At 43.4% G+C, this 13,534-nt stretch overlaps 1 protein-coding gene across 1 annotated transcript in view; it reads left to right on the forward strand.

Annotated features, from left to right (window-relative positions):
- LOC126263383 (neuronal acetylcholine receptor subunit alpha-7) overlaps positions 1-13,534 on the forward strand; it is a 316,056-nt gene that overhangs the window by 186,612 nt on the left and 115,910 nt on the right. The window contains exon 5 of the mRNA XM_049960476.1: positions 6,479-6,554. Coding sequence (XP_049816433.1) covers positions 6,479-6,554 — 76 coding nt within the window. The remainder of the gene's footprint in view (positions 1-6,478; positions 6,555-13,534) is intronic.

Raw genomic sequence — 13,534 nt, forward strand, 5'->3', positions numbered from 1 at the left:
CTGGGGAAGCGTAGCAGCGTCGTTCCGTGCAAGGTAATTGTTGACAACAAATGAGATGTGGCTTGGTCCATTGTCATGATCCGTATTTCAGCTGGCGGCAAAGGCCCGCCTTATTCGGTTGACCCTTCCCATGAATCTTCCCAGCAATTCCACATAGGAGGCACCTGTGATGGTCAGTCCCTCAGGTTCAAATTCGTGGCGGAGCACACCCTTGGCATCGAAGAAGACGATGAGCGTGCTTTGGCCTTTGATCTCCCCCTTGAAAATTTTTTAATGAGATTTGTCTTTAATGAGATTTGTCTCGTTGTCGTTCTCAAAAACAAACATTCCTTCGCCTGTTATCGTACTGTAAAAATATTCCTAGTCTGTTACATTGCGTCTGTCGTAACTTTTGGGACGAGGTGGTCTTCTTCTCATTGCAAAGTCTGGGAAATGCTGGCGTGAACAGTCATTTTATCAATTCTAACCGAGTCGGTGAACATTCGAACCCGCCGGTCTGAATTCAACACATCACGCACACGTCGCATGTAGTCCTTCTTTCTGCCTTCGATGGGCGGTCTGCCTGGGATACGGGATTCGTTTCCCCCACTATGTCAACGGTATTTGAAACAGTTGTATCATCTCAGAACAGTAGTTTTTGAAATGCGTTGGCCTCTGAACAGTTGCTGGATCATGGCTACCATCTCCATAGCTGACTATTCGAGTCCCGCACAGAATCTGATGCCACAGCTCTTACGACAGGATACTGCACTTTTAAGCTTCGACGGAGCCTACAGACAGGATAAAACTATAACCACATGAAGCCCGTACGTGAAAGACGAGCAGATGAAGACTTTCCCCTCCATTTAATTGAGCTGCAGCAAGCGTGACGACGTACAGTCGAGTTACAAAAAAAATTAAAATTCATTACTTTTTGAACTACCTTTGTCAGTCTTGTACATGACTATTATTATCTAAGCTAAAAATAACAGGGATTCATCATCACGTAAATGCTATTGAGAGCTAGTTGGGAAGCTATTGGGATACATGAACGCTAGGGAAAATTCAGCGAGTATACTACTTCTTCCCATACACACCTTTTGAAATGGTCATGACGGTAGGAAGAAAGATCCCATGGACGACGGTTTCGTTAGGGACGGAGAGAAAACGTGAGTTGGTTAATAAAACTGGCCACGTCCTTTTCAAATGATCAACCTCGGCTTTAGCCTTAAACTATTTAGGAAAATCCCGGATAATCTGAAGCGAGAATTCTGGACGGGGAATGAACCGCTATCCTCCCATTTACAGCGGCTGTGTCTTACCACTGTACCACCTCGCTCAGAGATACTGACAAGAAAAACGGAAGCTTTTGAGCTCATGTGGAGTATTACCGACAGCTGTTCTTCGCGGGCACCATTCACGAATACGAGAAGTACCTTCCGTCACATTCTGTTAGTTGACTTACGAAGTATAGATGTGTATTAATATGTCACGCGTAGTAGGATGGTTCAAAGCGCGCCTATACCTTTCGTCTCCATCCCACATGGCTTAATAGGAATGAAGTAAAATACTCCGTACCCATGGAGTTCCTTCAATCTACTTTGATACAATATGAGAGTGAAAGGTCTTGCACAAACTTACAGTTGTACTTATCAGTACCTTTGGGATGCCCTACATAAACAAGATCAGTGGTTGGCCTCTGTGAACAATTCGCCTTGTATAGATAAAAGCACTTGTACCGTAGAGTCCATTTCACTTCATGTACATATTTCCCATATGAGGATACAGCTGCAGTCCCTTATTTAACAGGGCATCTTCGCAAGACTGTGCTTATCTCGTATTGTTAATTCACACCAGGAGAAAATCGATCCAGGGAATCGTGCACCGCACGCGAATGTTGTGAATCAGCTTTAAACCCAGCACATTACGTTTCTTGAATAGTCCCGGCGTGAGCCGGCGTACCTGGAACGTGGTTTCCTAAACTAGATGGTGATCAGAAACAACAAGAAGATCTCACAAATAATTCTCAGTTGAAATGGTACGTTCATTACAGAGATAAATTCGTTTTGAAAACATATTATTGAAATTAAAGACAAGTCATATGGCATTGTTAGCTGGGAGAACAGTGACGGTAAGTTCAGCTGCCTAATGTTGAAGGTTTTCTTCCCTCTTGCGTATCTGTTGGATGTAGGTGACTGCGCTCAGAGGGTGTGGAATTTAGAGTTGTGTTTGTACTGTTGATAAGGCGAAAAATATGGGAGATTTGATCATGGTGGCCGCACGTAGCTTACTACACTCGATAAACCAAGGGATCCGCGCCTCTGAACGGTACCAAGAGACAGGCGATTCATCCTTAAACAACGCTGCATTAGTCACCGTGGAGAGGTTTGGAATTATACCAGGAAATTTGCGCAAAGTCTATTAACCAGGAAGTGTTCGCCAGCACCTCTCTTCTCCTTGACGACGAAATACCGACCATGAAAACTTGTTCCACGATCAAAATTCAAACTGTCTTAGAGCGCCACCGCATAGGTATGTGTTAGCGACCTCCGGTACGGAGAAGAGTGGGAACTGCACTTCTTCACAACAGTTGCAAAATTCGCAAGTCTTCTGTCGATCCGTCGCTACAAATACTGCTACACCGCCCCCAGAAATGTTTTCATAAAAATCTAAGCGCTAACTCACTCACTATAGTCAAACTAAATTCATTAGAAATAAAATTAATACATTGAAAACAATTAAGTACTCGCCTTATAGATGAGATGCTGTATATTAATGTGATACAGAAAATACTTAAGGAATCTTCGTTTTAAAACGTTTATTTGAAAGGGCGTTTAAAATAAAGTGATTAATCATATTCAATGTCCAGAAAGAGTATGTAGGAAATAGAATAGTGAAATCCCGAGGTACCGGGGAAAGTATCGACTTTGATGATCCATCGAAAGTATATTATCCTTTTATAAATATCGATATTACACTTGTGAGTGGCCGAGTGACATGGGAAGTTAGTATCGAGCGCTCCCCCTTGAGTCCTCGAAACTGCTGTAACACCTCGAGGAATGGAATTTACGAGGTGTTAGAATCATTCTCGAGAGATAGTAGTCCACGGAATTTGGATTACTATCTACATTTATTCATCGTAATTGGTGCTGGGTTCATCGAGGTACGAGGCTATTTACTGAATCCCCCAAATGCTCGCTTGTGTTAAGATTGAGAGCTCTAGAGGCAAAGTCAATGTCGTTGTTTCACTTGAATGTTTATCAAGCTACCTGCTTGCAAGAAAATCGCTGTGACATGTCGCATTCTCTTGTGAAACTTGGGTTCTCTGTCACGAGTACTCTAACGCCAAAATAGGGTGTAGATGGTCTGCAAGGATTTCCACATAACGTGCACCTGTCCGTGAGCCAGAGAATAGAGCCTAACTGCGCCCATACGGACACAACCTATGTCACAACAGACCCACATCCTGTCTGCACACGGCTTTCTTGACACGCAGAATCTGTAGCTTCATGGGGCATACGCCACACTCATTAGCGTTCATTACCTCGAGGCAACTGAAAGCAGGATTCATTGAGCCGTGCTACAAGCCGTCATTATTTTCATGAGTCAGTAACGATGTTCGCGAGTCCATGCCAGTCGTTGGCCTCTGTGTCGAAGTGTAAGCATAGGGACACGGGATGGTAGGCGGCTGCTGTAACCAATACGGTGCATGTGGTTTTTTTTTTTATTTTATTTATCCTGATCTGACTATGGCATCAGGCTCTCTCTTACATCGGAGCAGTATTTCAGACATCTTACCTTTTTGTCTGCATACACTTCGGGTAGAAAGCGGTTCCTGACGCCCTATAGCACAGGGCCACTATAAGTGACTCACTCTATGTTTTCCAAAGCATTACATGTCTAAATATGATTGATGCATGAATGAAACTGTAAACTCACTAAGTTCGCATTTTTCATTCTTCAAGTGTTTTATGAGTGCCCCACTGTTCATATGACAAACGTACACGTCGTGGTCGAGTTCGTTCCATACCGTATCTAGCAACATCCGGTCGATGGTCATCACAGCAGCGTTTATGCTTTCTCTGAGCTGTTCAAATGTTCTTCACAGTACATAAATAAGGTCCTTACTGTACCCTCAAAGGAAGAGGTCTTAAAGCGTTGTGTCAGGCTACCAATCAGCCGGGCTGACGGGGGGGGGGGGGGGGGGGGGGCGTCGTTGGGTATGGGAGAGGGGAATGGCAAGAGAACAGAGCCCGTCAATCTTCTGCACTATGTCCTACCCAGCAATACGGAAGGTCTTCATTTAGGTAGCGACGAGCATAAATGCTCAAATGAGAGGGTGCAATGTCTAGATGGAAGACGGAATCACCGAATCACCAATCAGTTGCGGAAACAACACCAGCTGCAACATACCAAGGCAAGAGATAACCGCCACAGTCTTCTCACAGAATCTCGCTCATGCACCATAATTTCATGAGGATGTTGAATGCCGCACACTCTCACATCATACCGACTAACCTTGGCTGATACATTGAAGGTTGCTTTGTTACTTAATATCAACTAGGAGGCGAAATGTACATACCCATGTGCTTCCTGAATTGAGATGCAGAACTAAATGCGCCGAGTTGCAGACGACACGGTGTAAATATAACTGCCGACACAAAATATTCCACATCGTTTGCTGCGGTAATGCAAGTGCGCGGTTTGCGCAGGTAACTGATTTTTTTTTTAACTGTATACGACATTTTCCCTCGCCCTCTCTACGGTTAAATCTGGCACACTTAGTCGACTGGTACTTTTCTGTCCATACAGACAATCTAAACTAAACTCCTCCCGAATTGGCCAGGAAAGCCCAACGTTACCGACCGGCCACCGTGTCATCCTCAGACCATAGGCGTCACTGCGTGCGGATGTGGAGGAGCATATGGCAACACACCGTTCTCCCGGCCGTATGTCAGTTTCCGAGACCGGAGGCGCTACTTCTCAATCAAGTAGCTCCTCAGTTGACGTGACAAGGGCTGAGTGCATCCCGCTTGCCAAAATCGATCGGCAAACCGGATGGTCACCCATCCAAGTGATAGCTCAGCCCGACAGCGCTTAACTTCGGTGATCTGACGGGAACCGGTGTTACCACTGCGGCAAGGCTGTCGGCCTGTACAGAGAGTCAGTCTCCCTAAATTGTCGACACCAACACACAATGCTCTGTTTATATAACGGTTGTTTCCTATAATTCCTTCTGAATGCACGCTGCACAGTTATAACAGATAAACATCTCGCGTATTCAAATGGTTCAAATGGCTCTGAGCACTATGGGACTTAACATCTGAGGTCATAAGTCCCCTAGAACTTAGAACGACTTAAACCTAACCAACCTAAGGACATCACACACATCCATGCCCGAGTCAGGATTCGAACCTGCGACCGTATCAGTCGTGCGGTCCCGGACTGAAGCGCCTAGAACCGCTCAGCCACCGCGGCCGGCCATCTTGCGTATTCCAACATACAAAACCTCTTTTCTTGCTTTGTCGCCATTTTGTCTAAGCATTGCTCTGGTAACGCAAACTGGTGAGCAGAATGCAAACTCTGTGACTTTACGGTTCCACTCAGGAATCAGTCATATTTGTACATGTAAACTTTGAACAAAAAGGAACTTTGGAAATGAATGACTCAGTTATAGTTGCCCCCTTTGTCTCTGCGGACGCGATGTGTCGTCCGTTCATCCAACACTTACGGTAGTCCCGTGTGGCGATTTCCGCGGGTAGAAACTTTATCTTTGCGATCTATGTAAGATACACTTAAGACTGTGTTGACCTCGTAAATCTTAATTGCATAATCTCCGATATGTTACGACTAATGTGTCCCGCGTTCAAAGTCCGTCAACTCGCGACGTAATGTCATTTCACTAAACATCTGTCTGGAACAGGCTGCTCAGATTTCGTGTCTACATTTGTGCCAAATGCCACATCTATCTACAACACTAAGTTGTCACACTTGGCACATCTTCATATGGAACAACCTTTCTTGCGAAATTTGGCCACTCAGTTTTCTTCTGTAGAATAACGTTATTTCTTTGACATTTCTAACAGATCGAGAAGAATACCATTCACAGCATTTTGTAAGTACCATCTCCAAATTCGCGTTCAGTGATTAGGCAAACTACGGAAGGTTTCAGGAGGATGGCCAGGCTAGGACTTGAAGTGCGCACCTTCCGAAGACAAATTCATGTTGTTACAGCTGCACGACTCTGCCCGGTTCTTACACCTTTCACATCAAGTACCAGATGCATGGGCCATACATGTGCCATAGTCATTTTGTTGCAACTAAAACACAAGAATTTTTCTTGAAGTCACTCCTGGCGAGTGCACTAATCAGGGTGAGCAACCGCGGCGAGCATACGCGCAAAGCTAGGTGCGGATCCCCGCAGCATGTAATGCACGCAGCATGCGCCTCGATTCGCCAGCACTGGCAGTTAGTTGCTGACTGTTTTTACTCTGTGCAGCTCGACCTGGTGCTCAACTCGGAAGAGGGCGGGGACCTCTCCGACTTCATCACCAACGGCGAGTGGTACCTCATAGGTAAGTATGGAAAAATGTTCGTCACATCCTAGTTGATGCAAGTATTCGATTGTGTGGACCATAGAATACTTTTGCTTAAGTTGGAACATAATGGGATTATATATATATATATATATATATATATATATATATATATATATATATCCGTGGTGATGCAAAACTTTTTTTGATATATATATATATATATATATATATATATATATATATATATATATATATATATATATATATATCAAAAAAAGTTTTGCATCACCACGGTTCTGATAGTTCCAGAACCTGTACAGAAAATTTGAATAGAGATCAACATAAACATCATCTCCGTTCTTTTTACTGCTCATGAAAACCACACATTGCATGTTGTACCACCATACAGCGCGAACTTCAGAGGTGGTGGTCCAGAATGCTGTACACACCGGTCCCTCTAATACCCAGTAGCACGTCCTCTTGCATTGATGCATGCCTGTATTCGTCGTGGCATACTATCCACAAGTTCATCAAGGTATTGTTGGTCCAGATTGTCCCACTCCTCAACGCCGATTCGCCGTAGATCCCTCAGAATGGTTGGCGGATCACGTCGTCTATAAACAGCCCTTTTCAATCCATCCCAGAGATGTTCGATGTGGTTCATGCCTGGAGAACATGCTGGCGACTCTAGTCGACCGATGTCGTTATCCCAGAGGAAGTCATTCACAAGATGTGCACGATGGGGGCGCGAATTGTCCATGAAGGCGATTGTTTCGCCAATATGCTGCGGATATGGTTGCACTATTGGTCGGAGGATGGCATTCACGTATCGTACAGCCGTTACGGCTTCCACGACTATCAGCGACGTACGTCGGCCCCACATAATGCCACCCCAAAGCATCAGGGAACCTCCGCCTTGCTGCAGTCGCTGGACAGTGTGCCTAAGGCGTTCAGACTGACCGGGTTGCCTCTAAACACGTCTCCGACGATTGTCTGGTTGAATTCATATGCGACACTCATCGGTTAGGAGAACGTGATGCCAATCCTGAGCGGTCCATTCGGCATGTTGTTGGGCCCATCTGTACCGCGCTGCATGGTGTCTTGGTTGCAAAGATGGACCTCGCTATGGACGTCAGGAGTGAAGTTGCGCATCATGCAGCCTATTGCGCATAGTTTGAGTCGTGACACGACGTCCTGTGGCTGCACGAAAAGCATTATTCAACATGGTGGCGTCGTTGTCAGTAGTAGCCCTTGGGCGGCCTGAGTGAGGCATGACATCGCTTTGGTTCACTCCGAAACGCCCCTTGTTGAGAGCCCTTGCTGGCACAAAGTAACGATGCGAGCGCGATCGAACCGCGGTGTTGGCCGTCTAAGCATCGTTGAATTACAGACAACACGAGCCATGTACCTCCTTCCTGGTGGAATGACTGGAACTGATCGGCTGTCGGACCCCGTCTAACAGGCGCTGCTCTTGCATGGTTGTTTACATCTTTGGGCGGGTTTAGTGACATCTTTGAACAGTCAAAGGGACTGTGTCTGTGATACAATATCCACAGTCAACGTCTATCTTCAGGAGTTCTGGGAACCGGGGTGATGTAAAACTTTTTTGATGGGAGTATACACAATGATGTGCAACCAAAAATGAAACAAAATTCAAACAATATTATCTGTGTATATAGCAATATGACACAAGTGTAACGTAATGTAAATAGTTTCGATAATGGGGAAGCCGGAGAGAATAGATTAACGCTTAACTACAACAAAACTGAATACATACAGGTTCTAACACATAACTCCCGTGAAAGAGATTTTTTCTGTCCGAAGGTGTCAAACAGTCAGTGGAGTTGACCGATTTAAATTCTTAGAACTGACAATGTACATAAATAAAAATGGATGTTTCTTCGTAAGTTTGTGTCCTTTGTGTTCCTAAGCCATTCATCTGAATGAGATGAAACTTTAATGAGTTGTTCTCCGTACGTCCGCGAAAGTTCCTAGCCCAAAAGAACAACAATAGTACGACGCACCGGTCAGGGAAATACCCAGTTTTATGCATCCACTGTTTGGGAATGAGAGCACTTAGCGACTGGCAGCAAACTATACATAATTTATAATTTCAACTCTTTGTGAAAATTTTTCTCCATGACACCACCCACAAAATGATGAAAGTAGGAAAAAGTTATCGCTTACTACACTTTCGTTGTACATGCCGAAAGCTGCTGCATCAGGCATGACGTTTTATTATATTATTTTGTTGCTACCAACTCTGTTCACAACTTATTCTGCCTACAGTAGCCATATATATCACTAACTTTGCCGGCATTTTTCTATAACTCTACGACACAGTTCAGGAGATATGACATCATAAACACTGAGATGCGTAAGAAACTGCTGCGTCAGGCATGACGTTTTGTTTTATTACTTCTGTACTACCTAAGCTATTTGCAACACATTTCGCAGATGTATTAAAAAATATATACAAAACTACGGGCATACGCTAATGCAACTTCGTGTCAAAATTTCAAATCAATCTGTCAAGAACTTTCCGAGAGTTGCTATTAAGAACAAAGCAACAAAAAATACAAAATGTTCCTATCGTGTCCCAACGATATGCCACTCGAGTTCAAACGCTTGAAGTCTCCGATGTGACGCCCATTTGGAATGATCATTAGCAAGGTGCAAGGACAGTAACTACAAATCTGTGGACTAAATTTGGAAAATCTATGCTTATCACATGGAAAACTGTATGTGGCTTGCTCAAGCGTTGGGCAACTGTCTGACTTAACCCTGTACGCGCCAGTCAGAAAAGCCAAAAATATTGTGTATCCAAAGCACTTCAATAAACAGATTACAAAATCAAACACTTTTTTTTCCTTTCCGTGGGCTTGTAATGTATGTCGGTTAAAGCTATTAGATTATAAGTTTTCTTGGAAGTGTCTCGATCAGATCTTGAACATGCACAGAGCGGTGCTATCTCCAGTACAAGAACAACGCTTTAACAATCCTTGCTGATCAGGAAATGAGTCCGCAATACATTTCCTGATCACCATGGATTGTTAGATGGTTGTTCCCCTTCAAATACAGAAAACACTATTGCCGCAAGACACTACACTTTATCAGTGGCCTATGCAATTTCGTTTTGGCTGCCCCAGGGACGTTCTATGGTACTTTGATGTGCGTTTTCTGTGTGTGCTATGCCTCCATACATGCAAATGAACGAAAAAGTAATGATGTCACTTTATTTTTTTCGAGGAAGTCCTACTCCACGTAACGGCATCCGCCGAGACGTAGTTTCGAGTACAAGAGGGTGCCTCAACATGATTTTTTTAATATCGTTTTTGTTGGTGTTGAATCCAAGGCACCTCATATCCATCTACATAAAACCTATTGTATTACTAACATATTATAAAAATATTTTCCAATAGTTTCTATGTGTAGTTCCCAGTTTTCTTCATACGCTTAAATTCGGGTGTAAATCAGGAGCTTAGTTTGTATAACGAAAGGTGGACTTAATGTTTAAGTTAGAGACTGTTGTTGTGGCCTTCAATCCGAGGATTGCTTTGATGTAGCTCTCCATGCTACTCTATCCTGTGCAAGCCTCTTCATTTCCCAATAACTACTGTAATTTACATCCTTCTAAATCTGCCTACTATATTAATCTCTTAATCTCCCTCTACGACTTTTACCTCCCACAGTTTCTCCAGTACTAAATTGGCGATCCCTTGATGTCTTAGAGAGTGTTCTATCAACCTATCCATTCTTATAGGTCAGGTTGTGCCGCAGACTTCTTTTCTCCCCAATTCTATTAAGTACCTCCTTAGTAGTTACGTGATCTACCCATTTAGTCTTCAGCATTTATCTGTATCACCGCATTCCAAAAGCTTCTACTCTCTTCTCGTCTAAACTTTTTATCGTCCATGTTCGACTTCCATACATGGCTACACTCCATACATGAACTTTCAAAAAAGACTTCCTGACACTTAAATCTATATTCGCTGTTGATAAATTTCTCTTCTTATGAAACGCTTTAAATGCCATTGCCAAATTTTAGATCGTCTCTACTTCGGCCATTATCAGTTATTTTGAGACCCAAATAGTGAAACTCCTGCTTTACTTGTCCCGTTTATTAATCTAATTTCCTCACAGTTACCTGATTTCATTTTACTACATTCCATTATCCTTGTTTTGCTTTTATTGATGTTCATCTTATATCCTCCTTTCAAGACACTATCCATTCCATTCAACTGCTCATCCAGGTCTATTGCTATCTGTGACAGAATTACAATGTCATCAGCAAACCTCAAAGTTTTTGTTTCTTCTCCCTGGACTTCGATTCCTATTCCAAATTTTTCTTTGGTTTCCTTTACTGCTTCTTCAATGTACAGACTGAATAACATCGGGGTGGCTACAACCCCGTCTCGTTCCCTCCTCAACCACTGCATTCCTCTCATGTCCCTCGACTCTTGTAATTGCCATCTGGCTTCCGTACAAGTTAATAGCCTTTCCCTCCCTTTATTTTACTCTTGCTATCTCTAAGAATTTCAAAGAGAGTATTCCAGTCAACACTGTCAAAAGCTTTCTTTAAGTCTGTAAATGGTATAAACGAAGAACTGTCTTTCCGTAATCTATCTTCTAAGATAAGTCGTAGGGACAGTATTGCCTCGCATGTTCCTACCTTTCTTTGGAATTCAACTTGATCTTCCCCGAGGCCAACTTCTACCAGTTTTTACATTTTTCTGTAAAGAATGAGTGTTTGTGCTTTGGAACCATGACTTATTAAACTGACAGTTCGGTAATATTCACACCTGGGAGCACCTGCTTTCTTTGGAGTTGCAATTATTATATTCTCCTGGAAATCTGAGGATATTTTGCCTGTCTCATACATCTTGCACACCAGGTGGAAGATTTTTGTCATGGTTGGCTCTCTCAAGCCTATCAATAGTTCTGACGGAATGTAGTCTACTTCCGGAGCCCGCTTTAGATTTAGGTCTTTCATTGCTCCGTCGAATTCTCGAATTATCGTATCCCACATCTCATCTTCATCTGCCCCCTCTTTCATTTCTATAATATTGCCCTCAAGTACATCTCCCTTGTATAGACCCTTTCCATACTCCTTCCACCTTTCTGTTTCACGTTCTTTGCTTAGGATTGGTGCCCTATTTGTGCTCTTAATATTCATACACATCCTAAACTGTCGTCGAAGATTTGGAACACACCATATTCTCCACGTGGAGCTACGGAAAATAGTATAGTGCCATCGGATCTGGTGATCTTGGTAGTTAGCCAACAGATATTCGTACTCCGATTCATCTCTCAACGTCTCCACCTGAATCCCCATGGAACGATGAGTATGTACAGATGTAAACTAGAACGCCTTGAAGCATTTGTAAAAGCACAGTTTGAAAAAGAAATGTTCTCTTCACACAACCTTGGAAGCAGTAAAGCCTAGACAATCAAACAGTTGTGCCCAATAGTTTACACAAGACAACTGCTGACAGCAACGAATAACTGCCCCTTGAGTGTTAGCGTCCGCCTCGGTGTGCCTTTTAGGCCTTTTGAAGCATTCTTCTTTGTACAGTAGGTCACTTTAGTAAACACAATTAACGATGTGAAACTGCTCATCTCACGACACTCTTGTAATAACCAGTTAGTAGCTTGTTATCGGAGAGAGCAGCAGGTGGGTCCATGCATTAGCTGAGAAGGTTTTTACTATTTCTCACTGAAAACGTTCAAAATATCCCTTCTGTAGAAGTTCAGGTGACAAGAAGCAGGCTGCATATTAGTGCAGGATCTTCTTGACGATGGTAAAATACAAGAACGATATTCTTATGTAAGAAAATGATATTCGGCACTGTTCATGAGATGTATACAGAAACAAATCCTGCCCTCCAAAGCAAGGCATAAAAATTAGTTACATTTCAGAGCATCAAACTTAAAATCCCTGTCTTTCAGGCACTGCGAACTTCCAAGGACTACGTCGTATTCAAAAATTACCAACCCCTGTGACCCATACTTTCTTGTCTAATGAAATTTGTTTTGATTAAATTTATCATCTGACGAAATGTGCAGAAGTACCTTTCATCGCCCTGCATCTACATTCACATCAATACGCTGCAAACCATTCTGAGGTGCATAGCAAATGGTATTTCCCACTGAGTCAGTTATTAGAGATTCTTTATGTTGCATTCGCGTGTGGAGTGGGGGAAGAACGATTGCTTAAAACACCTCTGTGTGCGCTGTCATTAGTCTAATATTGCCTTCGCAATTCCTACGGGAGAAAACACAACAAAGGTACAGATACAAAAAAAAAAAAAAAAATGGCCGGCACGGATGACAGCGGCGCCAAGGACCCTAGTTCAGTTTCCGGTACGGCCAGGGATTATTCTTAGGTGAGAGAACTGGAACAGGGCCCTCTCAGCCATGAAGCCGATTTAGGAGCTACACTACTGGCCATTAAAATTGCTACACCAAAAAGAAATGCAGATGATAAACGGGTATTCATTGGACAAATATATTATACTAGAACTTACATGTGATTACATTTTCACGCAATTTGGATGCATATAACCTGAGAAATCAGTACCCCTGGCCGTAATAACGGCCTTGATACGCCTGGACATTGAGTCAAACAGAGCTTGGATGGCGTGTATAGGTATAGCTGCCCATGCAGCTTCAACACGATACCACAGTTCATCAAGAGTAGTGACTGGCGTATTGTGAGAAGTCAGTTACCCGACCACTATTGGTTCAAATGGCTCTGAGCACTATGGGACTCAACTGCTGAGGTCATTAGTCCCCTAGAACTTAGAACTAGTTAAACCTAACTAACCTAAGGACATCACAAACATCCATGCCCGAGGCAGGATACGAACCTGCGACCGTAGCGGTCTTGCGGTTCCAGACTGCAGCGCCTTTAACCGCACGGCCACTTCGGCCGGCTACCCGACCACTATTGACCAGACGTTTTCAATTGGTGAGAGATCTAGAGAATGTGCTGGCCAGGGTAGCAGTCGAACATT

This window comes from Schistocerca nitens, chromosome 6 (assembly GCF_023898315.1).
Source record: "Schistocerca nitens isolate TAMUIC-IGC-003100 chromosome 6, iqSchNite1.1, whole genome shotgun sequence".
NCBI classification, from domain to species: Eukaryota; Metazoa; Arthropoda; class Insecta; order Orthoptera; family Acrididae; genus Schistocerca; species Schistocerca nitens.